The 27,500-nt window shown below is 39.1% G+C and overlaps 1 protein-coding gene and 1 long non-coding RNA gene across 9 annotated transcripts in view; one reads left to right on the forward strand and one right to left on the reverse strand.

Annotated features, from left to right (window-relative positions):
• LOC138019847 (uncharacterized) overlaps positions 1-25,579 on the forward strand; it is a 69,891-nt gene extending 44,312 nt beyond the window's left edge. For 5 of the 8 annotated variants that reach the window (XM_068866793.1, XM_068866801.1, XM_068866809.1 and 2 more), the window contains 20 exons: positions 890-946; positions 1,280-1,651; positions 2,646-2,702; positions 3,886-4,257; positions 5,477-5,524; positions 6,873-6,929; positions 8,004-8,375; positions 9,595-9,642; positions 10,984-11,040; positions 12,117-12,488; positions 13,708-13,755; positions 15,104-15,160; positions 16,390-16,761; positions 17,980-18,027; positions 18,693-18,734; positions 21,175-21,540; positions 22,279-22,359; positions 23,376-23,565; positions 24,057-24,197; positions 25,460-25,579. In XM_068866793.1, coding sequence (XP_068722894.1) covers positions 890-946; positions 1,280-1,651; positions 2,646-2,702; positions 3,886-4,257; positions 5,477-5,524; positions 6,873-6,929; positions 8,004-8,375; positions 9,595-9,642; positions 10,984-11,040; positions 12,117-12,488; positions 13,708-13,755; positions 15,104-15,160; positions 16,390-16,761; positions 17,980-18,027; positions 18,693-18,734; positions 21,175-21,540; positions 22,279-22,359; positions 23,376-23,565; positions 24,057-24,192 — 3,152 coding nt within the window. In that variant the 3' untranslated portion in view covers positions 24,193-24,197; positions 25,460-25,579. The remainder of the gene's footprint in view (positions 1-889; positions 947-1,279; positions 1,652-2,645; positions 2,703-3,885; positions 4,258-5,476; positions 5,525-6,872; positions 6,930-8,003; positions 8,376-9,594; positions 9,643-10,983; positions 11,041-12,116; positions 12,489-13,707; positions 13,756-15,103; positions 15,161-16,389; positions 16,762-17,979; positions 18,028-18,692; positions 18,735-21,174; positions 21,541-22,278; positions 22,360-23,375; positions 23,566-24,056; positions 24,198-25,459) is intronic. The other 3 variants (XM_068866816.1, XM_068866838.1, XM_068866827.1) reach the window with 3 other exon arrangements.
• Positions 25,580-25,728: 149 nt separating this feature from the next.
• Positions 25,729-27,500, reverse strand: part of LOC138019891 (uncharacterized) — a 7,382-nt gene continuing 5,610 nt past the window's right edge. Inside the window, exon 3 of the long non-coding RNA XR_011126259.1 lies at positions 25,729-26,368. This is a non-coding gene — a long non-coding RNA (uncharacterized lncRNA). The remainder of the gene's footprint in view (positions 26,369-27,500) is intronic.

A 27,500-nucleotide genomic window follows, 5' to 3' on the forward strand; every position in this document is an offset into this window, starting at 1 on the left:
GTTCCCAATTATTATAATTAATAGGTCCATCGATATTTAATTGTCTGTCACCCACTACTATTTGATAGCTGCATAGAGAATCTTGTGGAAGACTGAGCATTCTTACCTTCTAGTAATTGGAATGTTGCAGGACAGACTCCTATTTTAGACTTGAGCTCACGGTTTCCCTTTTCTGAAGAGAATCAACTTATCTTTTTTTCTCCTTATCCATTTACAGCTTCCAAGCACACACCCATCCCCACCCTATTTTCAACCTTTGGTAAGACCATATTCGTATTCTCAGTATTGGACTGGAACTAGCTTGCAATGGATCCGCAGGCTAATGTGGGGGAATACATGTATACTAAAAAAGTATTTGCATTTCAAAAGACTTCCCCGCATTAGCCTCCATTGCAAGCTAATTCCAGTCGAATACTTAGAATACGAATAATATGGTCTATTACGGTCCGTTTTAATGTCGGTGAGGCGGAATTTACATAAGATAAGTAGACAAGTTGTTGTCAAGACAAAGTCAGATTTAACTTCGTTTCCAATGATTGAGAGGTCATCGGAATTGAACAATTGCTGCAATAATGTTGTAATAAAGTTTACAGCGAGTGAAAAATACATTTAGTCTTTGGATTGCATGTCAAGATGCTATTAATAAGAAGGGCAACATAGGAATACTTTCAGAGCGGATTCTTGAGAACTGCATTTCAGTCCAGTTCATATTTTCAGTGACTGCATTTGTTTAGAAGTTATTACTAACGACTTGAAACCCTTCACATGTTTTCTAAGACGTTTCGAATTTAACCTCATTAAACAACATTAGAAATACTCCAGAGGGGAGAATACTTTTAAAGTACTCAGAAGATACTGAACCAAATTTATTAATCTGTTTTATTGCCAGTTAATGTATCAAATGCTTCATTGGCGACTCTGACTCCTACACCTGCCTTACCTCCAGGTAATTATGTGATATCTGAATAGCTGGAATCCAATGTCAACCTTTTTTTCTGGAAATAACCTATAAATTGAAGTTAAGGTTTTAATCGGCATCATTAAAATAAGGAACTTTAAAATGACAGCTCTCATTTTCTAAAGACTTTTTTGCTGAACGCCAACAAAAAGCTGTACGATGTACGAAGTACGAAGTGGCACTTTTAAAGTTTATTATCTATTTTTTGTTATTAGGAAAAAAGTAAAAAAAAAATTATATTTACTTTTGAGGTTTAGTATTCTCCTCATTCAAATTCAAAGGCAAGCCCTTAAAAAACCTACGCAATTTTTTTTATCGTAGAATGCTACAATTATGAAGTCTTAAATGAATCGAGCAGAGCTACTACTTATCAAGGTTTTACATTCCTCTGCGACTTTGGTCTCTCCGGATGGTACAGATTCCATGGCGAAGCTGGTAACAGAATGCCCCAATCATGCGTACCTAGCCGGCGTTGTGGAACTACTGAGCCAGGGTGGCTTAATGGAAGCCACCCTTCAGTTGCTGAGGGAGCTGTTCGGCGACAAGTTTGCTTCAGTGGTTCGTTTTCTTGCTGCCGGCGATCAACTTTCATTTATGTTCGTAACTGTGGGGCATTCTTTGTTTACAGACTTGATCGTACTCCTGGCTGTTCTTTGCGTTACTGTGGCAACGGAATTCCACCAACAACACCAGGTAGAGAACTGTATCCCTCTACTTTTTAATATGCAAAGGCTGTGCAGAATGGGATTAAAATCATCATAATGGGCGAAATGTGTACAAGGCTAAAGGCGCTGTTACACTGTGCAGATTTTCGTGCATTTTCTCTTAACGCCGTTTCTACAAACGTCCTGACATTACGAAATAAGTTGTTTACGGGTGTTACTAACACTGATCAACGTTTCATGTAAGTTGTGTCGTTTTGATGATCACATGATTGTTAAAGGAACCTTCTCATTGGCTGGTGCCGAAAAAGTTGCGACACAAGTTGCAGGACAGATCACTGCCGAATGCTTAAATTTTCGTTGCAACTATTGCGAGAACTTAATTCTACTTTCCGCAACGGTTTCTGCAACTGGTTTCGCAACGTTTTTCGCTGTTGCAAGGTATGCACGAGAAATTGCATGGTGTAAGAGCGCCTTAAGTCTACAATGCAATTTTTGACAAAAGACTTCCCCGCATTAGCCTCCATTGCAAGCTAATTCCAGTCGAATACTTAGAATACGAATAATATGGTCTATTACGGTCCGTTTTAATGTCGGTGAGGCGGAATTTACATAAGATAAGTAGACAAGTTGTTGTCAAGACAAAGTCAGATTTAACTTCGTTTCCAATGATTGAGAGGTCATCGGAATTGAACAAATGCTGCAATAATGTTGTAATAAAATTTACAGCGAGTGAAAAATACATTTAGTCTTTGGATTGCATGTCAAGATGCTATTGATAATAATGGCAACAAAGGAATACTTTTAGAGCGGATTCTTGAGAACTGCATTTCAGTCCAGTTCATATTTTCAGTGACTGCATTTGTTTAGAAGTTATTACTAACGACTTGAAACCCTTCACATGTTTTCTAAGACGTTTCGAATTTAACCTCATTAAACAACATTAGAAATACTCCAGAGGGGAGAATACTTTTAAAGTACTCAGAAGATACTGAACCAAATTTATTAATCTGTTTTATTGCCAGTTAATGTATCAAATGCTTCATTGGCGACTCTGACTCCTACACCTGCCTTACCTCCAGGTAATTATGTGATATCTGAATAGCTGGAATCCAATGTCAACCTTTTTTTCTGGAAATAACCTATAAATTGAAGTTAAGGTTTTAATCGGCATCATTAAAAATACAGAACTTTAAAATGACAGCTCTCATTTAGTTAGTTAGTTAGAAATGGTTTGAATGATAATTTTATTTTTATTTTTATTTTTTTAACATGTAAATAAATCATATCGATTATTATGTAAATTTTTACGCAATTCAGTCTGGTGACTGCCTTGTAAAATGCTGCAATAAACTATCTATCTATCTATCTATCTATCTATCTATCCGCTACCAAAGGCTCCGTTCAAACGGAAACAACAGTCTTGGCCAACATCTTCAAAAATTATTGGGAGTAACGTGTTTAAAACTGGTCAAAGTTTTGAGCCAACAACTTCCTACATTTCTTTTGTTCCGTGATCGTCGAAACGTAGCCCAACAATGTTGGATCCGTTTACACAGCTCAGCTTCCAACATTGTGGGGCCACGCACGAGCATTCGATATGGTCTCAATGGAGATAACAACCCATTAACGTGTTGAAAACAAGATGGCAGCCAATTTTTGTAAGTTCACGAAGTCTAATGGGTCGCATCTTTCCCACAATACACTGCACGCACGTCCGTCCATTGTTTGGAGTTGTTGCATCTGCCAACACCATCCAACATCTCCCGAACCAACAACTCCCAGAAGTGTTGGGAGTTGTTGTGTAAGCTCTGAGTAAGGTGAACAACATTCAGCTGCCCGCGATACCTTTTGGATTGCATGTACTGAAATGCGCGCGTATTGTAATAAGCGTCACGAAGTGTCCTTTTACTCTTCTCTGTATCCGAAAGGTGACAAACGTCGAATATCGCCCACTCCACTTTACTCGGAAAGTAAACACAAGCTGTTCAGCATTATTGTGGTATGCACATCGTTAAGGCCACACTTGGTGACTTTTATGAAAATTAATATCATTACTTGCAACCTGAAGGCAGCAAAGCGTTACTTTGACTCAAAAGATCCCAACAAAAAGCTGTAAGATGTCCACTTTTAAAGTTTATTATCTATTTTTTGTTATTAGGAAAAAAGTAAAAAAAATTATATTTACTTTTGAGGTTAGTATTCTCCTCATTCAAATTCAAAGGCAAGCCCTTAAAAAACCTACGCAATTTTTTTTTATTGTAGAATGCTACAATTATGAAGTCTTAAATGAATCGAACAGAGCTATTACTTATCAAGGTTTTACATTCCTCTGCGACTTTCGTCTGTCCGGCTGGTACAGATTCCGTGGCGAAGCTGGTACCAGAATGCCCCAATCATGCGTACCTAGCCGGCGTTGTGGAACTTCTCAGCCAGGGTGGCTTAATGGAAGCCACCCTTCAGTTGCTGAGGGAGCTGTTCGGCGACAAGTTTGCTTCAGTGATTCGTTTTCTTGCTGCCGGCGATCAACGTTCATTTATGTTCGTAACTGTGGGGCATTCTTTGTTTACAAACTTCATCGTACTCCTGGCTGTTTTTTGCGTTACTGTGGCAACGGAATTCCACCAACAACACCAGGTAGAGAACTGTATCCCTCTACTTTTTAATATGCAAAGGCTGTGCAGAATGGGATTAAAATCATCATAATGGGCAAAATGTGTACAAGGCTAAAGGCGCTGTTACACTGTGCAATTTTTCGTGCATTTTCTCTCAACGCCATTTCTACAAACGTTCTATCATTACGAATTAAGTTGTTTACGGGTGTTAGAATGATCAACGTTTCATGTAAGTTGTGTCGTTTTGATGATCACATGATGTTAAAGGAACCTTTTCATTGGCTGGTGCCGCGAGCCGTTTCGACACAAGTTGCAGGACAGATCACTGCCGAATGCTTAAATTTTCGTTGCAACTATTGCGAGAACTTAATTCTACTTTTCGCAACGGTTTCTGCAACTGGTTTCGCAACGTTTTTCGCTGTTGCAAGGTATGCACGAGAAATTGCACAGTGTAAGAGCGCTTTAAGTCTACAATGCAATTTCGATATTTTTATTGGCCGGGTTGGATAGCCTATCCCCCTCGTAGCGGCTACTAGAGTCCTTTTGATATATATTTTAGCAGTGACAACAACCACACAGCTTATTGAAGGTTTGCACGTAGATCAGTAGATGGAGCGAGTGAACTAATCAGTCCTGAGCAATAGAGCGGTTTTCAATTGAGTGTCGAATGTAATTAGCAAATTGCTTTGGTTTATGATTACTTCACTCAGTGATTGGTTCAAAGTTCTCGCGCCATTTTTTCAACCAATCAGAAGTGAAACCAATAACCGTGGCTCGCGCGAGCACATTTTCCCGCGCTTTGTGTCAGCTACGTGTAATTACTTCTAGTTTTGATTGGTTTACCGGATTGTCTCCGTTTTTTTTTTTTGATTGGCCAAAGTAACTACTTTGGTTTTGGTTTTACGACACTCATTTGAAAACCGCTCTAAGCTAAATGTTTACTTTAGTTCTATTATGAAACTTGAGAGCGCTATTATAGGGCTAGCCTTCCGTTATCTCATTCCTCTTTCTCAGTAAAACATTTCTATCGACTAGTTTCATATTTTTAGGGACTGCATTATTTTTGGAATTTATCACTAACAACAACCGAAACCTTCAACTGTTATCTGAGATGTTTTTAACTTTGGTCAAGTAAACAACTTTGACTGATGGATCAAGGATGCCTGACACTAAGAAAGGGAGAACCCTTTTGAAGTTCTCATTAGAAACTTACCAAAATTATTGACCTATTTTGTTTTCAGTTAATGTTTCAAATGCTTCATTGGCGGCTACACCTTCCTCTTCTCCAGGTGACTATGGGATGATTAGCTGGAATTCGGAGTCAACCAGTAAATTAAAATTAAGGGATGAAATCGGTACCATTAATGTGGGACTTAAAGAGATTCCTGAGCGACGAAATTCAAAGTGCAGACATTGGTATAAAACTAGCTAGAAATGAGTAAACGATTGTACGTTACCCGATTCTGTGAGATCTGTGCTAGTTTTGCCAGGGCGGCACGACGCAATCACCCTCTAGTGTCTCAGGAAGCTGTCCGACAACAAGTCTGTTTTACTTGGTCAAGTTGTTGTTAACAGCCAACTTTCATTTATGTGCTTAACTGTGGGGCATTATTCGTTTACAAACACTCCTATGACTTTACCATGGCAACGGAATACCAACGACAACAGGTGCCAGGAAAACATCGCGCGGGTTTGTCGTTACAGCCAATTGACTGCAATTGGAATTTTTTCTACATACTTTCATTGAAAATGTTCCCAATTATTATAATTAATTCGTCCATCGGTATTTGTCTGGCACCCACTACTATTTGATAGCTGCATTGAGAATCTTGTGGAAGACTGAGCATTCTTACCGTCTAGTAATTGGAATGTTGCAGGACAGACTCCTATTTTAGACTTGAGCTCACGGTTTCCCTTTTCTGAAGATAATCAACTTATCTTTTTTTTCACCTTATCCATTTACAGCTTCCAAGCACACACCCATCCCCACCCTATTTTCAACCTTTGGTAAGACCATATTCGTATTCTCAGTATTGGACTGGAACTAGCTTGCAATGGATCCGCAGGCTAATGTGGGGGAATAGCTGTATACTAAAAAAGTATTTGCATTTCTAAAGATTTCCCCGCATTAGTCTCCATTGCAAGCTAATTCCAGTCGAATACTTAGAATACGAATAATATGGTCTATTACGGTCCGTTTTAATGTCGGTGAGGCGGAATTTACATGAGATAAGTAGACAAGTTGTTGTCAAGACAAAGTCAGATTTAACTTCGTTTCCAATGATTCAGAAGTCATCGGAATTAAACAAATGCTGCAATAATGTTGTAATAAAGTTTACAGCGAGTGAAAAATACATTTAGTCTTTGGATTGCATGTCAAGATGCTATTAATAAGAAGGGCAACATAGGAATACTTTCAGAGCGGATTCTTGAGAACTGCATTTCAGTCCAGTTCATATTTTTAGTGACTGCATTTGTTTAGAAATTATTACTAACGACTTGAGACCCTTCACATGTTTTCTAAGACGTTTCGAATTTAACCCCGTTAAACAACATTAGAAATACTCCAGGGGGGAAAATACTTTTAAAGTACTCAGAAGATACTGAACCAAATTTATTAATCTGTCTTATTTCCAGTTAATGTATCAAATGCATCATTGGCGACTCTGACTCCTACACCTGCCTTACCTCCAGGTAATTATGTTATATCTGAATAGCTGGAATCCAATGTCAACCTTTTTTCTGGAAATAACCTATAAATTGAAGTTAAGGTTTTAATCGGCATCATTAAAAATAAGGAACTTTAAAATGACAGCTCTCATTTTCTAAAGACTTTTTTGCTGAACGCATTGATATCAAAATAACTAAGTGTGACTATACGATTATCCGCTACCTAAGGCTCCGTTCAAACGGAAACAACATTCTTGGCCAACATCTTTAAAAATTATTGGGAGTAACGTGTTTAAAACTGGTCAAAGTTTTGAGCCAACAACTTCCTACATTTCTTTTGTTCCGTGATCGTCGAAACGTAGCCCAACAATGTTGGATCCGTTTACACAGCTCAGCTTCCAACATTGTGGGGCCACGCACGAGCATTCGATATGGTCTCAATGGAGATAACAACCCATTAACGTGTTGAAAACAAGATGACAGCCAATTTTTGTAAGTTCACGAAGTCTAATGCGTCGCATCTTTCCCACAATACACTGCACGCACGTCCGTCCATTGTTTGGAGTTGTTGCATCTGCCAACACCATCCAACATCTCCCGAACCAACAACTCCCAGAAGTGTTGGGAGTTGTTGTGTAAGCTCTGAGTGAGGTGAACAACATTCAGCTGCCCGCGATACCTTTTGGATTGCATGTACTGAAATGCGCGCGTATTGTAATAAGCGTCACGAAGTGTCCTTTTACTCTTCTCTGTATCCGAAAGGTGACAAACGTCGAATATCGCCCCCTCCACTTTACTCGGAAAGTAAACACAAGCTGTTCAGCATTATTGTGGTATGCACATCGTTAAGGCCACACTTGGTGACTTTTATCAAAATTAATATCATTACTTGCAACCTGAAGGCAGCAAAGCGTTACTTTGACTCAAAAGATCCCAACAAAAAGCTGTAAGATGTCCACTTTTAAAGTTTATTATCTATTTTTTGTTATTAGGAAAAAAGTGAAAAAAAAAAAAAATTTACTTTTGAGGTTTAGTATTCTCCTCATTCATATTCAAAGGCAAGCCCTTAAAAAAGCTACGCAATTTTTTTTATCGTAGAATGCTACAATTATGAAGTCTTAAATGAATCGAACAGAGCTATTACTTATCAAGGTTTTACATTCCTCTGCGACTTTCGTCTGTCCGGCTGGTACAGATTCCGTGGCGAAGCTGGTACCAGAATGCCCCAATCATGCGTACCTAGCCGGCGTTGTGGAACTTCTCAGCCAGGGTGGCTTAATGGAAGCCACCCTTCAGTTTCTGAGGGAGCTGTTTATCGACAAGTTTGCTTCAGTAATTCGTTTTCTTGCTGCCGGCGATCAACTTTCATTTATGTTCGTAACTGTGGGGCATTCTTTGTTTACAATTTTCATCGTACTCCTGGCTGTTCTTTGCGTTACTGTGGCAACGGAATTCCACCAACAACACCAGGTAGAGAACTGTATCCCTCTACTTTTTAATATGCAAAGGCTGTGCAGAATGGGATAAAAATCATCATAATGGGCGAAATGTGTACAAGGCTAAAGGCGCTGTTACACTGTGCAATTTTTCGTGCAGTTTCTCTCAACGCCATTTTTACAAACGTTCTGACATTACGAAATAAGTTGTTTACGGGTGTTAGAATGATCAACGTTTCATGTAAGTTGTGTCGTTTTGATGATCACATGATGTTAAAGGAACCTTTTCATTGGCTGGTGCCGCGAGCCGTTTCGACACAAGTTGCAGGACAGATCACTGCCGAATGCTTAAATTTTCGTTGCAACTATTGCGAGAACTTAATTCTACTTTCCGCAACGGTTTCTGCAACTGGTTTCGCAACGATTTTCGCTGTTGCAAGGTATGCACGAGAAATTGCACAGTGTAAGAGCGCTTTAAGTCTACAATGCAATTTCGATATTTTTATTGGCCGGGTTGGATAGCCTATCCCCCTCGTAGCGGCTACTAGAGTCGTTTTGATATATATTTTAGCAGTGACAACAACAACACAGCTTATTGAAGGTTTGCACGTAGATCAGTTGATGAAGCGAGTGAACTAATCAGTGCTGAGCAATAGAGCGGTTTTCAATTGAGTGTCGAATGTAATTAGCAAATTGCTTTGGTTTATGATTACTTCACTTAGTGATTGGTTCAAAGTTCTCGCGCCATTTTTTCAACCAATCAGAAGTGAAACCAATAACCGTGGCTCGCGCGTGCACATTTTCCCGCGCTTTGTGTCAGCTACGTGTAATTACTTCTAGTTTTGATTGGTTTACCGGATTGTCTCCGTTTTTTTTTTTTGATTGGCCAAAGTAACTACTTTGGTTTTGGTTTTACGACACTCATTTGAAAACCGCTCTAAGCTAATTGTTTACTTTAGTTCTATTATGAAACTTGAGAGCGCTATTATAGGGCTAGCCTTCCGTTATCTCATTCCTCTTTCTCATTAAAACATTTCTATCGACTAGTTTCATATTTTTAGGGACTGCATTATTTTTGGAATTTATCACTAACAACAACCGAAACCTTCAACTGTTATCTGAGATGTTTGTAACTTTGGTCAAGTAAACAACTTTGACTGATGGATCAAGGATGCCTGACACTAAGAAAGGGAGAACCCTTTTGAAGTTCTCATTAGAAACTTACCAAAATTATTGACCTATTTTGTTTTCAGTTAATGTTTCAAATGCTTCATTGGCGGCTACACCTTCCTCTTCTCCAGGTGACTATGGGATGAATAGCTGGAATTCGGAGTCAACCAGTAAATTAAAATTAAGGGATGAAATCGGTACCATTAATGTGGGACTTAAAGAGATTCCTGAGCGACGAAATTCAAAGTGCAGACATTGGTATAAAACTAGCTAGAAATGAGTAAACGATTGTACGTTACCCGATTCTGTGAGATCTGTGCTAGTTTTGCCAGGGCGGCACGACGCAATCACCCTCCAGTGGCCCAGGAAGCTGTTCGACAACAAGTCTGTTTTACTTGGTCAAGTTGTTGTTAACAGCCAACTTTCATTTATGTGCTTAACTGTGGGGCATTCTTCGTTTACAAACACTACTATGACTTTACCATGGCAACGGAATACCAACGACAACACGTGCCAGGAAAAAAACATCGGGTTTGTCGTTACAGTCAATTGACTGCAATTGGAATTTTTTCCACATACCTTCAATGAAAATGTTCCCAATTATTATAATTAATAGGTCCATCGGTATTTAATTGTCTGGCACCCACTACTATTTGATAGCTGCATAGAGAATCTTGTGGAAGACTGAGCATTCTTACCGTCTAGTAATTGGAATGTTGCAGGACAGACTCCTATTTTAGACTTGAGCTCACGGTTTCCCTTTTCTGAAGATAATCAACTTATCTTTTTTTTCTCCTTATCCATTTACAGCTTCCAAGCACACACCCATCCCCACCCTATTTTCAACCTTTGGTAAGACCATATTCGTATTCTCAGTATTGGACTGGAACTAGCTTGCAATGGATCCGCAGGCTAATGTGGGGGAATAGCTGTATACTAAAAAAGTATTTGCATTTCAAAAGATTTCCCCGCATTAGCCTCCATTGCAAGCTAATTCCAGTCGAATACTTAGAATACGAATAATATGGTCTATTACGGTCCGTTTTAATGTCGGTGAGGCGGAATTTACATGACAAGTTGTTGTCAAGACAAAGCCAGATTTAACTTGGTTTCCAATGATTCAGAGGTCATCGGAATTGAACAATTGCTGCAATAATGTTGTAATAAAGTTTACAGCGACCGAAAAATACATTTAGTCTTTGGATTGCACGTCAAGATGCTATTAATAAGAAGGGCAACATAGGAATACTTTCAGAGCGGATTCTTGAGAACTGCATTTCAGTCCAGTTCATATTTTTAGTGACTGCATTTGTTTAGAAGTTATTACTAACGACTTGAAACCCTTCACATGTTTTCTAAGACGTTTCGAATTTAACCCCATTAAACAACATTAGAAATACTCCAGGGGGGAAAATACTTTTAAAGTACTCAGAAGATACTGAACCAAATTTATTAATCTGTCTTATTTCCAGTTAATGTATCAAATGCTTCATTGGCGACTCTGACTCCTACACCTGCCTTACCTCCAGGTAATTATGTGATATCTGAATAGCTGGAATCCAATGTCAACCTTTTTTCTGGAAATAACCTGTAAATTGAAGTTAAGGTTTTAATCGGCATCATTAAAAATAAGGAACTTTAAAATGACAGCTCTCATTTTCTAGAGACTTTTTTGCTGAACGCATTGATATCAAAATAACTAAGTGTGACTATACGATTATCCGCTACCTAAGGCTCCTTTCAAACGGAAACAACATTCTTGGCCAACATCTTCAAAAATTATTAGGAGTAACGTGTTTGAAACTGGTCAAAGTTTTGAGCCAACAACTTCCTACATTTCTTTTGTTCCGTGATCGTCGAAACGTAGCCCAATAATGTTGGATCCGTTTACACAGCTCAGCTTCCAACATTGTGGGGCCACGCACGAGCATTCGATATGGTCTCAATGGAGATAACAACCCATTAACGTGTTGAAAACAAGATGGCAGCCAATTTTTGTAAGTTCACGAAGTCTAATGGGTCGCATCTTTCCCACAATACACTGCACGCACGTCCGTCCATTGTTTGGAGTTGTTGCATCTGCCACCACCATCCAACATCTCCCGAACCAACAACTCCCAGAAGTGTTGGGAGTTGTTGTGTAAGCTCTGAGTAAGGTGAACAACATTCAGCTGCCCGCGATACCTTTTGGATTGCATGTACTGAAATGCGCACGTATTGTAATAAGCGTCACGAAGTTTCCTTTTACTCTTCTCTGTATCTGAAAGGTGACAAACGTCGAATATCGCCCCCTCCACTTTACTGGAAAAGTAAACACAAGCTGTTCAACATTATTATGGTATGCACATCGTTAAGGCAACACTTGGTGACTTTTATCAAAATTAATATCATTACTTGCAACCTGAAGGCAGCAAAGCGGTACTTTAACTCAAAAGACCCCAACAAACAGCTGCACGATGTCCACTTTTAAAGTTTATTATGTATTTTTTGTTATTAGCAAAAAAAGTATAAAAAATATATATTTACTTTTGAGGTTTAGTATTCTCCTCATTCAAATTCAAAGGCAAACCCTTAAAAAACCTACGCAATTTTTTTTTTATCGTAGAATGCTACAATTATGAAATCTTAAATGAATCGAGCAGAGCTACTACTTTTCAAGGTTTTACATTCCTCTGCGACTTTGGCCTGTTCGGCTGGTACAGATTCCATGGCGAAGCTGGTAGCAGAATGCCCCAATCATGCATACCTAGCCGGCGTTGTGGAACCACTGAGCCAGGCTGGCTTAATGGAAACCACCCTTCAGTTGCTGAGGGAGCTGTTCAGCGACGAGTTTGCTTCAGTGGTTTGTTTTCTTGCTGCCGGCGGTCAACTTTCATTTATGTTCGTAACTGTGGGGCGTTCTTTGTTTATAGACTTAACCGTACTCCTGGCTGTAATTTACGTTACTGTGGCAACGGAATTCCACCAACAACACCAGGTAGAGAACTTATCCCTCTCCTTTCTAATATGCAAAGGCTGTGCAGAAAGGGATAAAAATCATCATAATGGGCGAAATGAGTACAAGGCTAAAGGCGCTGTTACACTGTGCAATTTTTCGTGCATGTTCTCTCATCGCCATTTGTACAAACGTTCTGACATTGCGAAATAAGTTGTTTACGGGTGTTACACTGATCAACGTTTCATGTAATTTGTGTCGTTTTGATGATCACATGATGTTAAAGGAACATTTTCATTGGCTGGTGCCGCAAACGTTGCAACATAAGTTGCAGGACAGATCACTGCCAAATGCTAAAATTTTCGTTGCAACTATTTCGAGAACTTAATTCTACTTTCCGCAACGGTTTCTGCAACTGGTTTCGCAACGTTTTTCGCTGTTGCAAGGTATGCACGAGAAATTGCACGGTGTAAGAGCGCCTTAAGTCTACAATGTAATTTCGATATTTTTATTGGCCGGGTTGGATAGCCTATCCCCCTCGTAGCGGCTACTAGAGTCTTTTTGATATATATTTTAGCAGTGACAACAACAACACAGCTTATTGAAGGTTTGCACGTAGATCAGTTGATGGAGCGAGTGAACTAATCAGTGCTGAGCAATAGAGCGGTTTTCAATTGAGTGTCGAATGTAATTAGCAAATAGCTTTGGTTTATGATTACTTCACTCGGTGATTGGTTCAAAGTTCTCGCGCCATTTTTTCAACCAATCAGAAGTGAAACCAAAACCAATCGTGGCTCGCGCGTGCACATTTTCCAGCGCTTTGTGTCAGCTACGTGTAATTACTTCGAGTTTTGATTGGTTTACCGGATTGTCTCCGTTTTTTTTCTTGATTTGCCACAGTAACTACTTTGGTTTTGGTTTTACGACACTCATTTGAAAACCGCTCTAAGCTAATTGTTTACTTTAGTTCTATTATGAATCTTGAGAGCGCTATCATAGGGCTAGCCTTCCGTTATCTCATTCCTCTTTCTCAGTAAAACATTTCTATTGACTAGTTTGATATTTTTAGGGACTGCATTATTTTTGGAATTTATCACTAACAACAATCGAAACCTTTAACTGTTATCTGAGATGTTTGTAACTTTGGTCAAGTAAACAACTTTGACTGATGGATCAAGGATGCCTGACACTAAGAAAGGGAGAACCCTTTTGAAGTTCTCATTAGAAACTTACCAAAATTATTGACCTATTTTGTTTTCAGTTAATGTTTCAAATGCTTCATTGGCGGCTACACCTTCCTCTTCTCCAGGTGACTATAGGATGAATAGCTGGAATTCGGAGTCAACCAGTAAATTAAAATTAAGGGATGAAATCGTTACCATTAATGTGGGACTTAAAGAGATTCCTCAGCGATGAAATTCAAAGTGCACACATTGGTATAAAACTAGCTAGAAATGAGTAAACGATTGTACGTTACCCGATTCTGTGAGATCTGTGCTAGTTTTGCCAGGGCGGCAGGACGCAATCACCCTCCAGTGGCCCAGCAAGCTGTTCGACAACAAGCCTGTTTTACTTGGTCAAGTTGTTGTTAAAAGCCAACTTTCATTTATGTGCTTAACTGTGGGGCATTCTTCGTTTACAAACACTACTATGACTTTACCATGGCAACGGAATACCAACGACAACAGGTGCCAGGAAAACATCGCGCGGGTTTGTCGTTACAGCCAATTGACTGCAATTGGAATTTTTTCCACATACTTTTATTGAAAATGTTCCCAATTATTATAATTAATTGGTCCATCGGTATTTGTCTGGCACCCACTACTATTTGATAGCTGCATAGAGAATCTTGTGGAAGACTGAGCATTCTTACCGTCTAGTAATTGAAATGTAGCAGGACAGACTCCTATTTTAGACTTGAGCTCACGGTTTCCCTTTTCTGAAGATAATCAACTTATCCTTTTTTTCTCCTTATCCATTTACAGCTTCCAAGCACACACCCATCCCCACCCTATTTTCAACCTTTGGTAAGACCATATTCGTATTCTCAGTATTGGACTGGAACTAGCTTGCAGTGGATCCGCAGGCTAATGTGGGGGAATACATGTATATTAAAAAAGTATTTGCATTTCAAAAGATTTCCCCGCATTAGCCTCCATTGCAAGCTAATTCCAGTCGAATACTTAGAATACGAATAATATGGTCTATTACGGTCCGTTTTAATGTCGGTGAGGCGGAATTTACATGAGATAAGTAGACAAGTTGTTGTCAAGACAAAGTCAGATTTAACTTCGTTTCCAACGATTCAGAGGTCATCGGAATTAAACAAATGCTGCAATAATGTTGTAATAAAGTTTACAGCGAGTGAAAAATACATTTAGTCTTTGGATTGCATGTCAAGATGCTATTCATAAGAAGGGCAACATAGGAATACTTTTAGAGCGGATTCTTGAGAACTGCATTTCAGTCCAGTTCATATTTTCAGTGACTGCATTTGTTTAGAAGTTATTACTAACGACTTGAGACCCTTCACATGTTTTCTAAGACGTTTCGAATTTAACCTCATTAAACAACATTAGAAATACTCCAGAGGGGAGAATACTTTTAAAGTACTTAGAAGATACTGAACCAAATTTATTAATCTGTTTTATTGCCAGTTAATGTATCAAATGCTTCATTGGCGACTCTGACTCCTACACCTGCCTTACCTCCAGGTAATTATGTGATATCTGAATAGCTGGAATCCAATGTCAACCTTTTTTTCTGGAAATAACCTATAAATTGAAGTTAAGGTTTTAATCGGCATCATTAAAAATACAGAACTTTAAAATGACAGCTCTCATTTTTTAGAGACTTTTTCGCTGAACGCATTGATATCAAAATAACAAATTGTGAATATACGATTATCCAAAGTTTAGTTAGAAATGGTTTGAATGATAATTTTATTTTTATTTTTAAATAAATCATATCGATTATTATGTAAATTTTTTACGCAATTCAGTCTGGTGACTGCCTTGTAAAATGCTGCAATAAACTATCTATCTATCTATCTATCTATCTATCCGCTACCAAAGGCTCCGTTCAAACGGAAACAACAGTCTTGGCCAACATCTTCAAAAATTATTGGGAGTAACGTGTTTAAAACTGGTCAAAGTTTTGAGCCAACAACTTCCTACATTTCTTTTGTTCCGTGATCGTCGAAACGTAGCCCAACAATGTTGGATCCGTTTACACAGCTCAGCTTCCAACATTGTGGGGCCACACACGAGCATTCAATATGGTCTCAATGGAGATAACAACCGATTAACGTGTTGAAAACAAGATGGCAGCCAATTTTTGTAAGTTCACGAAGTCTAATGGGTCGCATCTTTCCCACAATACACTGCACGCACGTCCGTCCATTGTTTGGAGTTGTTGCATCTGCCAACACCATCCAACATCTCCCGAACCAACAACTCCCAGAAGTGTTGGGAGTTGTTGTGTAAGCTCTGAGTAAGGTGAACAACATTCAGCTGCCCGCGATACCTTTTGGATTGCATGTACTGAAATGCGCGCGTATTGTAATAAGCGTCACGAAGTGTCCTTTTACTCTTCTCTGTATCCCAAAGGTGACAAACGTCGAATATCGCCCCCTCCACTTTACTCGGAAAGTAAACACAAGCTGTTCAGCATTATTGTGGTATGCACATCGTTAAGGCCACACTTGGTGACTTTTATCAAAATTAATATCATTACTTGCAACCTGAAGGCAGCAAAGCGTTACTTTGACTCAAAAGATCCCAACAAAAAGCTGTAAGATGTCCACTTTTAAAGTTTATTATCTATTTTTTGTTATTAGGAAAAAAGTAAAAAAAAATTATATTTACTTTTGAGGTTTAGTATTCTCCTCATTCAAATTCAAAGGCAAGCCCTTAAAAAACCCACGCAATTTTTTTTATCGTAGAATGCTACAATTATGAAGTCTTAAATGAATCGAACAGAGCTATTACTTATCAAGGTTTTACATTCCTCTGCGACTTTCGTCTGTCCGGCTGGTACAGATTCCGTGGCGAAGCTGGTAGCAGAATGCCCCAATCATGCGTACCTAGCCGGCGTTGTGGAACTTCTCAGCCAGGGTGGCTTAATGGAAGCCACCCTTCAGTTGCTGAGGGAGCTGTTCGGCGACAAGTTTGCTTCAGTGATTCGTTTTCTTGCTGCCGCCGATCAACTTTCATTTATATTCGTAACTGTGGGGCATTCTTTGTTTACAAACTTCATCGTACTCCTGGCTGTTTTTTGCGTTACTGTGGCAACGGAATTCCACCAACAACACCAGGTAGAGAACTGTATCCCTCTCCTTTTTAATATGCAAAGGCTGTGCAGAATGGGATTAAAATCATCATAATGGGCAAAATGTGTACAAGGCTAAAGGCGCTGTTACACTGTGCAATTTTTCGTGCATTTTCTCTCAACGCCATTTCTACAAACGTTCTGACATTACGAAATAAGTTGTTTACGGGTGTTACTAACACTGATCAACGTTTCATGTAAGTTGTGTCGTTTTGATGATCACATGATTGTTAAAGGAACCTTCTCATTGGCTGGTGCCGAAAAAGTTGCGACAAAAGTTGCAGGACAGATCACTGCCGAATGCTTAAATTTTCGTTGCAACTATTGCGAGAACTTAATTCTACTTTTCGCAACGGTTTCTGCAACTGGTTTCGCAACGTTTTTCGCTGTTGCAAGGTATGCACGAGAAATTGCATGGTGTAAGAGCGCCTTAAGTCTACAATGCAATTTCGATATTTTTATTGGTCGGGTTGGATAGCCTATCCCCCTCGTAGCGGCTACTAGAGTCGTTTTGATATATATTTTAGCAGTGACAACAACAACACAGCTTATTGAAGGTTTGCACGTAGATGGAGCGAGTGAACTAATCAGTCGTGAGCAATAGAGCGGTTTTCAATTGAGTGTCGAATTTAATTAGCAAATAGCTTTGGTTTATGATTACTTCACTCGGTGATTGGTTCAAAGTTCTCGCGCCATTTTTTCAACCAATCAGAAGTGAAACCAAAACCAATCGTGGCTCGCGCGTGCACATTTTCCAGCGCTTTGTGTTTAGCTACGTGTAATTACTTCGAGTTTTGATTGGTTTACCGAACTGTCTCCGTTTTTTTTCTTGATTGGCCAAAGTAACTACTTTGGTTTTGGTTTTACGACACTCATTTGAAAACCGCTCTAAGCTAATTGTTTACTTTAGTTCTATTATGAAACTTGAGAGCCCTATCATAGGGCTAGCCTTCCGTTATCTCATTCCTCTTTCTCATTAAAACATTTCTATTGACTAGTTTGATATTTTTAGGGACTGCATTATTTTTGGAATTTATCACTAACAACAACCGAAACCTTCAACTGTTATCTGAGATGTTTGTAACTTTGGTCAAGTAAACAGCTTTGACTGATGAATCAAGGATGCCTGACACTAAGAAAGGGAGAACCCTTTTGAAGTTTTCATTAGAAACTTACCAAAATTATTGACCTATTTTGTTTTCAGCTAATGTTTCAAATGCTTCATTGGTGGCTACACCTTCCTCTTCTCCAGGTGACTATGGGATGAATAGCTGGAATTCGGAGTCAACCAGTAAATTAAAATTAAGGGATGAAATCGGTACCATTAATGTGGGACTTAAAGAGATTCCTGAGCGACGAAATTCAAAGTGCACACATTGGTATAAAACTAGCTAGAAATGAGTAAACGATTGTACGTTACCCGATTCTGTGAGATCTGTGCTAGTTTTGCCAGGGCGGCACGACGCAATCACCCTCTAGTGGCCCAGGAAGCTGTTCGACAACAAGTCTGTTTTACTTGGTTAAGTTGTTGTTAACAGCCAACTTTCATTTATGTGCTTAACTGTGGGGCATTCTTCGTTTACAAACACTACTATGACTTTACCATGGCAACGGAATACCAACGACAAACATCGCCCGGGTTTGTCGTTACAGCCAACTGACTGCAATTGGAATTTTTTCCACATACCTTCATTGAAAATGTTTCCAATTATTATAATTAATTGATCCATCGGTATTTAATTGTCTGGCACCCACTACTATTTGATAGCTGCATAGAGAATCTTGTGGCAGACTGAGCATTCTTATTGTCTAGTACTTGGAATATTGCAGGACAGACTCCTATTTTCGACTTGAGCTCACGGTTTTTTTTTTCTGAAGATAATCAACTTATCTTTTTTTCTCCTTATCCGTTTACAGCTTCCAGGCACACACCCATCCCCACCCTATTTTCAACCTTTGGTAAGTTATGACTTATTTTTTGTGGTAGTGCACTATAAGTGAACTACACACTATGTCACCGGGTTGTAAGATTGTAAGAGTGTAAGAGCGTAGAGTGTTAAGTCCGTGGTGACTATAGACCCGCAGCGCTTGCATAACTCAGGAACATAAACAGGGCCGTTGGAAGCGTGCTTGACTTCCAACAAAATGAGTCCCAAAAATCGTCAAGAATTTGTAACGCTGATGAATAATAAAGCAGCTGCTAGTTCAAAACGATGGAATTACCTGGTGATAAATAACCTCGTCTAGGAGAGACATTTTTGACTTAGAAGAAACAGTGGTAAACCACAAAAGTTGGGCGATTGTGATGTTTGTGTTGAGAATTCGCACATTTCTTGTCAATCTTTAAAATACTTGAAAGAAAACAAAAACAGACCAACAAAAAAACACCCCGCGGTGTCTTGCCATCATTTTGACATAGATGTTTTCTTTGTTTTGCGAGAAAACATGCAAGATAACTTGATCACGGCGCCCGCTGATGTCACTTTCGATTTTTGCGATTTTGTGCAGCCAAAAGTAAAATAGAAAAATTGAACATAGCAAAAATCTCCTAAAATTTTTTTGCTGATGGTAACTTTTTATATTCTCCGTTTAAAATTCAAGTGTTTTTCATGTCTCAAATTTTGTTGCTGATGGTAAAATATTTTATTGTCGATCGGCACTTCCTGAAAACTTCCTTCTGCTCTTCCTAAAAGCTGTGTATCAACATTTACTTTCTTTTGCATCAACATTTGTTTTGCGCAAAGCAGCCTAACAAAATCTGTACCTTGCTAAGTTCGCATTTTTGAGCATTAAAATAGTATTTTCGGTCCTACATTTCTGACGGTAAGTCGTATACTTTGAGGTCACCAATACAAATACTAACCCCGCTGGATAGGGATTAACTTCAGTGAACTTTTGTCCTAGAAAGCTGTCAAACGCTCAGAGTGCACGCTTAAGCTTGAGTGGAAAAGAAGTTGTAAGGGAACTTGAAAATGATTAACATGTAAGCCTCGAAACCAATGTTTCTCGATTCCCTTTTATTTTCTTCAATCTTTCTGGGTTTAGTATTTTACTAGTAAACCACTTGTCTTCTCAGGAGGCTACTTATCTAAGACTTCTACCATGGCACTATGATGATATACGGTACCAAAACAATATCGTGTACCATTAGAGCTGCATATTACGCAAAGATAACTTGAACCTCCTGGAGGACAAAACGCAGCTCAGTTGGCAATTATACAGCGCTGTTTTACTGCAACTACCACACGTACGCAATCCGTGCCTATTTTGTAAAACTTCTAATTAAACAAAATCTGAGATTTGATGCGATATGCCGAAGCTTGTGAGCTATTTGTCCACAAAATGTACCAAATTCGTATTCCACCCAGATCTTAGTCCCCAATTTTTTTGGGATGAGTGGAGAGGGTGGTGCGTAGGGTTAAATGACACCAAAGAACAGCATTTAGTATCAGTACAATGACCTTCTTCCTCATTCAGAGTTTCATACAGCTCTTCGTATTTGATGCGGTTACATTTTTGTATGATTAAAAATACTTACAATTGTACACCAAATGATTTCGGCGTCGACCGAGTAAACAAGATTGACTGGTCAAAATATCCTGACGTTGCTGTTGTAGTGGTCGAGTGCTTCGTCGTAAGTGATTTAACCATGAATACCAACCTCACTAATTCGTTTTCTAGTATTTTATAATTTGAAGGGGATTCCTGTTTCGTCTTCAGAGCAATCACTTAGCCTTAAAGATGAACTCCTTTCAATCGTAAAATACTTTTTCTTTCTAATAACACTCCACAAATTCTTTTGCCCAGTACTCCCCATTTGTAACACCCTGTAATGACACCTGGTGCAAAAATCACCCAGAGTGCCTCTGTCTATTGCTTTGTTTTAGTGTTAAATGTACCCTACGCCTTCAATGCCTCCTGACGGGCTGTGTCTTCTGGACACTAAGCTTGATTTGCATGAAACTGTCAACCAAGAGAGCGAATCTCAAAGCAAGTTTAGAGTTCTCACAGCCTGCTTAGTAATCAAAGAGCGCGTTTGAGATAAAATGTTACTTAGGAATGTCGGGAAACTTTAGAATATTAAAACTTGAATAAATAAGTAAGAATAAAGAATTTAGTGTCGGTATGCTAGTAAAAGGATAAATGATGATGACGTCATTTCTGTTTTCATTTTGTTTTAACCAACTGAAGAACAATGTATTATGAGCTGTAATTTTTTTGGTTAAGACATATTTTGGAAAGCGCTTGAAACGAGAAGGAGCGAAAAAAAAAAAAGCGAAAGACGCATGATTATAATTTGTTAATGGCATTAACAATTTCTTTAACGATTAGCCATGAACTCCCTTTTGAATTCAAAGCTAAACACAAACTTTATGAAATATCCTTCCTTTTTTCGTAGAATGCTACAACTACATGATTTTGAACGAAAGTGACAGGGCACTGGGAAATCAGAGTAGCAATGTACAAAAGTGTGACAGGTTCTTAACTCGAGGGTGGTACCGATTCCAGGACGAAGCAGGCACGAAGATGCCTGATAACTGTGTGCCAAGATACTCTTGCGGTACGCATGCGCCAGGCTATCTCATCGGTGGACATCCATCAGTGGCTCAAGGCATTGTCAATCGCACAGTTTGTTTCCATTGGGTGGGAGGCTGTTGTCAATGGCAACAAAACATCCTGGTTCGAAACTGTAGTGGCTTTTATGTGTATAGGTTGTCCCCAACGCGTTTCTGCAATTTACGCTACTGTGGAGACAGCAACTCAGGTAAATTCATTTAAACACTAAGTTGTTAAAAAATGGTTGTTCATAAGTATCTTTTCTAATAGTTAATATTATTGATATAAAATTATATATATAGCATATTACACCATTTATCGTAGAAAGAATGACATAAATCTAACAATTATAGAAAAATTCTTGGACAAATGAGAACATTTGACATCATAACGGGTCCTGATAGCGCAAAAAGGGCGAACAACAGCAGGTTGAATATGCTTCGCTAAAACACTTTAAACGCAAACTAATGAAACTATTATATAGTGAATGTGACATTTGTATCATATGGTAGGAAGGTATGTAGATCTTAGAGGATGGTGACCGCCTCGGCCTTTGACCTCGTCAACAACATCCTGTCATGATCTTCATTCTCAATATCATCGATCGCAAACTTTCCGACGTAGAAATGGTGTGAAGAAGATACAAAATCTAAATGTGATATCACGGTGGCGCTGTTTATGTACCTCAACGAGGAAACGGAGCTAACATGATTAATATGCTGAAAGTAAAAAGTGCTGAAGATTAGAAATCGTGTTACCGTGGCAGATCCATGATAAGCACCACATAGGGAAAGGTGCTTTATGAACACATTTAGTCCCAGCACAATATGAGAACATTCCCTTTCACCTGAAAGCCTACATATTATCTTCGTGCATTTGATAATTTAAACCAAAGTAGGATTGTCCCTTTTCTTGCTTCATCTGAAATAAATGACTTTCGTCTTAGCATCAACGACTTCAAGACCAGCGTCGACTCGTCCACTGACTCGGACGCCAAAACTGACGCCAACACCTACCTCGAGCTCCGGTGAGTGACTGAAAATCGCAAATGTTGTTTTCTAACTCGACTCTGTAGTTTATCGATAAGGCGGTTGCATCTTGATTACTACCAGAATAAGAACTCTCAGACTGGCAGAACTTTCTCTAATATAGTTCTTTTCAGCCTTCATCTCAAAAAGTATTCGAGTTTTGTTCAGGCGCAGAGAGAGCTTTTTCTAGTAAACCCAGCTCCTGGTATACCCGAGTCATTAAGCTGCCCCCTTTTTTCTCTCCTTTTACCATAGAAGCGTTTCCTAAGTTTGAGTCGGTCGGTCCTAGAAAAAAAGAGGGTCAAAAAGAAGAACCAACCGAACAAAAAGAAAATCAGAAGCAACAAAAGAAAAAGAAAACCAGTTTCAAGCTACAAAAAGAGTGGAGTGGCATGGGGCAGATTGCCCTATGTAATGGAATCTAGGTCCCAGCCCATGGGGTTCCGGATCCCGAGTCGTGGATTCCGGATTCCTAACTCACGGGTTCCACCGAAATAGATCCTGGATTCCATCGAAATGTGTGGATTCTGGATTCCATACAATGGATTCCGGATTCCACGCTTTGGAATCCGGATTCCTTTACATCGGGCGAGGCAGAAACGAGTAGACAGTAAGTGTTCATATAGTTTCCTCTCATGCGGACAGAAAGCATTTTCCTTGGAAGAGTGCCACGTTTATTTTGGGGTTGAAGTTGAAACTGAAAATCTTTGCGGGCAAAACCACTTATATGTCAGACTAATAGTTCAAGAAAGGTTTTACTAAGTCATTACCTTCCTCATCTTTTACTGGTTTTGACTAAAAAATATGAGTCGGTCGGACGATAGTAAACGAAAAAAAAAAAAAAGGTTCTTCGTTGTCGCTAATGCATTCATTGTTTTGTTTTCAACTCTTTCCTCATTTATTCTGTCGTTCCGTGGAACGGCCTTGGTCAGCTGAATAACAAATCACTATGACGTATCAGTCTAAAAGAGAATGAGATGAATTGGAATTCTTGACGATATTTTGACATTGTTAGGGGCCGATCAAGGTTTTCTCTTTTTGTGCTTGCCCAATACTATGCTGGTAAAGATACCACGTGACCGTCTACCTTCACAAGCGGATCCCAGTCTCCTTCATCTAAACGATCCCGAATGTGGAGCACAGCATTTTGACGAAAGAAATTTCGTGTTGAGAACTTCATTAAAGGGTTGCGGAACGGTTCGGAGGTACGTAATCACATTAAATGAATTAACCACTATACAACCGATCACTCAAATAAGGCACCTTTTATTCTTTGAATTTGGCGTTTAATGGAAACATTTAAAGTTATACAGTAAGAGTTTTTTAAGAACAATAGCGGTTCAATTTTACCTCCAAAAGCCTCTCGCTCTCTTGAGTCATTCAGCATTTTAGAAAAAATGCTGCTGTTGTTTTTAAGTTTAAAATTACTATGGACAGACACAGCCTTCAAACGAACAGCACCTTTGTTCCTAGGGTTTCTTTACTTGATGCCTTCCCCGAAAGCAAGACACCCTGGGAAAGGGCGTAGACTAGAAACAAAAATAATAACAGCTTACCATCCGAATAATCTATGTGTTTCCTTGAACCTCTCCCTTGTATAGGAACAGGAAAGTCCGACGTGCGTCAATGGCATTTCCATTTACATTCCTTTAGTCCTAATTCACTGATTGTCCAAATGATCTCGTTTTTTATTTAGGTTTACCGGAGGAAAAGCCTCATTCCACAACAACGTTGTGATGCATTCAGTAAACAAGCGTTCCGTCCTTCGTTTTCCGTTTAAGTGTTCCTACAACAAATTTGGTTTGCCTGGAGAAGGAAGTAGGGGTAAATGATTCAGGTGAGACTGGGATTGGATGTCTCTTAATATGCTTTCAAACTTGGATTGCTTTTTCTTTGAAAAAATTACGAAGATAAGAGTCTTGGAAATATCGAAAGCAGACATGAAATACGCCCTCTTTGGCCACGCCTTGTCCACACGATTGTTGCAGGCGCTACGCAGTCCAGAGATAAGAATGACTGGAAGTGAGATTTGATAAACTTTATTTAAGTATCAAGTGTATTTATAAAACAATTAGGGTAGTACTCGCACTCTCCTTGGTCAATAGCCTCGACTGCGTCTCGTGTTTGCATAACTGTCTCGAATTCTCCCAACTCCCCCTCGTGCTTAGATGAGTCTATGGAAACACGGAAAAAAGTCCTGTAATTGCTTAAATAGAACTGAGGCACTAATTGAGGCAACTGTACAGAAATCAGATCAATTCAAATCAACTCGTATCAAATAGTAGATTTTTAGGAGAAGGAAGACCGATTAAAGAACCGTGAAATTCAACACAAATGTGACACAAAGTCTGGGAATCGAACTCCGGTCACATTGGTGGGAGGCGAGTACTCTCACCTCTGCGCCATTCCTTCTCTCAGTATACAAAAACGATTCCTCAAAAGCCAATTTTCGGATGCTTTGAACGTAGCGGAATACAAAACCGACAGGTTAAGTCCTCATATCTCATGCTCAGTAGCATGGAGTTTGAATGTTGGCTGGGGACTGGTGGATGGGGAGACTGCTTGCGATCACTATACAAACCACATGGCCAGTCCTGCTCCCCAGGAAGGTATTTTGCGTAGAGTTTTCAAATTACAAGGACTTTATATTCATATTCACATTCAAAGCTTGTGGGAAGGAGATACAGACTGCAGCAGTGCTATTCCCTGTATAAGTATTTGCGTGAGACCAGGGGCAATAATCAATTAATTTCACTCGTATTTTCAAAGTTTTCACAAACTTTGAACATGCAAGAGACAGTAATCATTAATTGCCCTCGAGGATACATGCGATTACTTGTTTTACACTTCGTTGCTAACAACTTTTAACCAATCACGTCCAAGTACTCAATGGCCTCCTGATTACCAAAAATACCCTCGTGATTAAGAAAATTTGGCCTCTGTCTTAGCCAATCAGCATTCCGGGTAATTCTGCTCCTTGATAAAAGGACAAAGAGGCCACATAGCTCTATTAAGGTACTCTCGGTTGATCTTAGAATGTTCTAAGTCAACGTATTATTTTTTTTAACGCGCAGTTTCTCTTCCTTCTTTTTCCAACAGAAATGCACCATTCAGGATACAAGTGTAGTTTCTTTTTGTTCTTAGAGTAAGGTTGGCACTAAGTGATCTTCTTCATATGTGTATTGAAACAATAAACAACACAGTTCGTTCTCTAAACAACAGTGCTGAATGAGTCACGATCTGTAGTTCCTAGCATAAAGGGGCTGTGTCGCGGCAGTGCAGTTCATTTTGTTTTGTCTTGCCAACTACTAGCCCTTTTTCGCTATACAACTTAAGGCTAACCCAGAAATTACTTTTAAGAACCGTGGTGCCTACTAATGCAAAGGTATACGGGAAAAGCAAATCTTAACAAGTGTTAATGAAATCCAAAAAGAGAATTCAGGGTAACCACACGTTTTTCAAACATAATTGACAAACAATCTTTGTGAAAAGTGTTAAAGTACAAAGCAATATATGGCGTTCTTTTCCAAATAGAAGATTAATTATCTCTGAAAAATGCATGGTTACCTTTCTAGTCCACATAGTTCTAAACCGCGCTAAGATATCCCTTTATTAGTAACTCATAAGAAACCCGAATATCTTGAGATGCGCAGAACGTATGCGCTATAACAATAGTAGGCACAGTTCTTAAACAACACAATGAAAGCTTGTTGACAAAAAAATGTCAGCCTTTGAGCATGTATAATTTTAGTTACAAATAACTATTACGCTGAACAGTTTTCAAAATCCCAAATTGCAATTCATTTTGGTATTTTTCAATTTTAATCTTGGCTATCCCAGTCGGTGAATTTTGCCAAATTTCGTGGCACAGCCCTTTCAAGCCGTACTTCTCATTTGAAGTTCAGATTCCAACGTAGCTTGATATATAATTCGTGTCAAAGATTGTAACTTCGTCTAGTCATCTCTGGGACAACAAATGCCCGCATAAGTTACAAGGGAAGGAAGAAGCTGTAAAAGAAAAGAAAAGAATTGAAAGGTCCTCATCACCTAGAATTTAAATATAATCTCGTCTTCGCTTAAACCCCTTTTGATGTTCAAAATGCGGTATAGGAAAAGACGCTTTACACTTTCAACTGACGTTGTCTTAACGTTTGTAACTGGAAACTGAAGGGCAGGGAATTGTGTCGACAAACGCAAACTGCGTAGAGTTGGTTTCGGGGCCATCGATATTGAAGACGAATCCAGGCAGTGATCATAAAGAGCGGGACTGGAATCCGGGGCTACCAATTCCCCGTTATAGATATGAATAAGAGGAAGTGGACCACGCCCACCTCAAATCCAACAAGGTAGCTCAGTCCCGTATCACAGGTTAAGAATTCGCGTTAATAAGAAATTAGTGATCATGGCCGGGAGTGAAAGACGACTACAGAAAACGGCTCACTAGCAAAACCGCACTGAAATCCAACTCCCCTATTCGATGGATCACATTTTCTTCTTAAACATAACCGTTAATCCTGTGGCTAAAACGTAGAATTGTATCAATGTAGTATTCTGACTGAATGTCAAGTGGCACGTCTCACCATGTCACAAACCGGGCCAGTTAGTGCTCGTCAGGATGCATCCAGATATTATAACGGACTGACTCTGTTTATGACGCCTGACTACGTCGCGCCAGTTGCTCACCGTGAATCAAAAACATCTTGTTCTTAAGCTCCCTATCGTAAATACTCTTTTTCTTTGGCCATCTTAGCTTAATCAAAAATAAGGCGCAGACAGCGGCGACAAACATTACAAACGAGCGCTTTGTTTGAAATTATTTACTTAACGTTTCGTGTGCTTGGACATACATCTTCAGAAGTGACTGTTAACAACAAATTTGAAACGATAAGTAAATAATTTCAAACAATTCGCTTGTTTATAATGTTTGTCACCGCTGTTTGTGTCTCATTTTCGATTAAGCTCCCTATTAATGTTGACGTTACTTGAAACTGATTTGGTAACAACGTAGTTCAAGTAAGTATAGAGATTATTTAAAGTCTATACTGGCTATACTAGCTATTCTTTAATCTCTGTACTGGCGCTATACTCTATATTGGCGGCAGTTTGATTACGTTATCGTAAAAAAACTCTGCAGAGAGTG

Source organism: Montipora capricornis, chromosome 2 (genome assembly GCF_036669925.1).
Source record: "Montipora capricornis isolate CH-2021 chromosome 2, ASM3666992v2, whole genome shotgun sequence".
NCBI lineage: Eukaryota > Metazoa > Cnidaria > Anthozoa > Scleractinia > Acroporidae > Montipora > Montipora capricornis.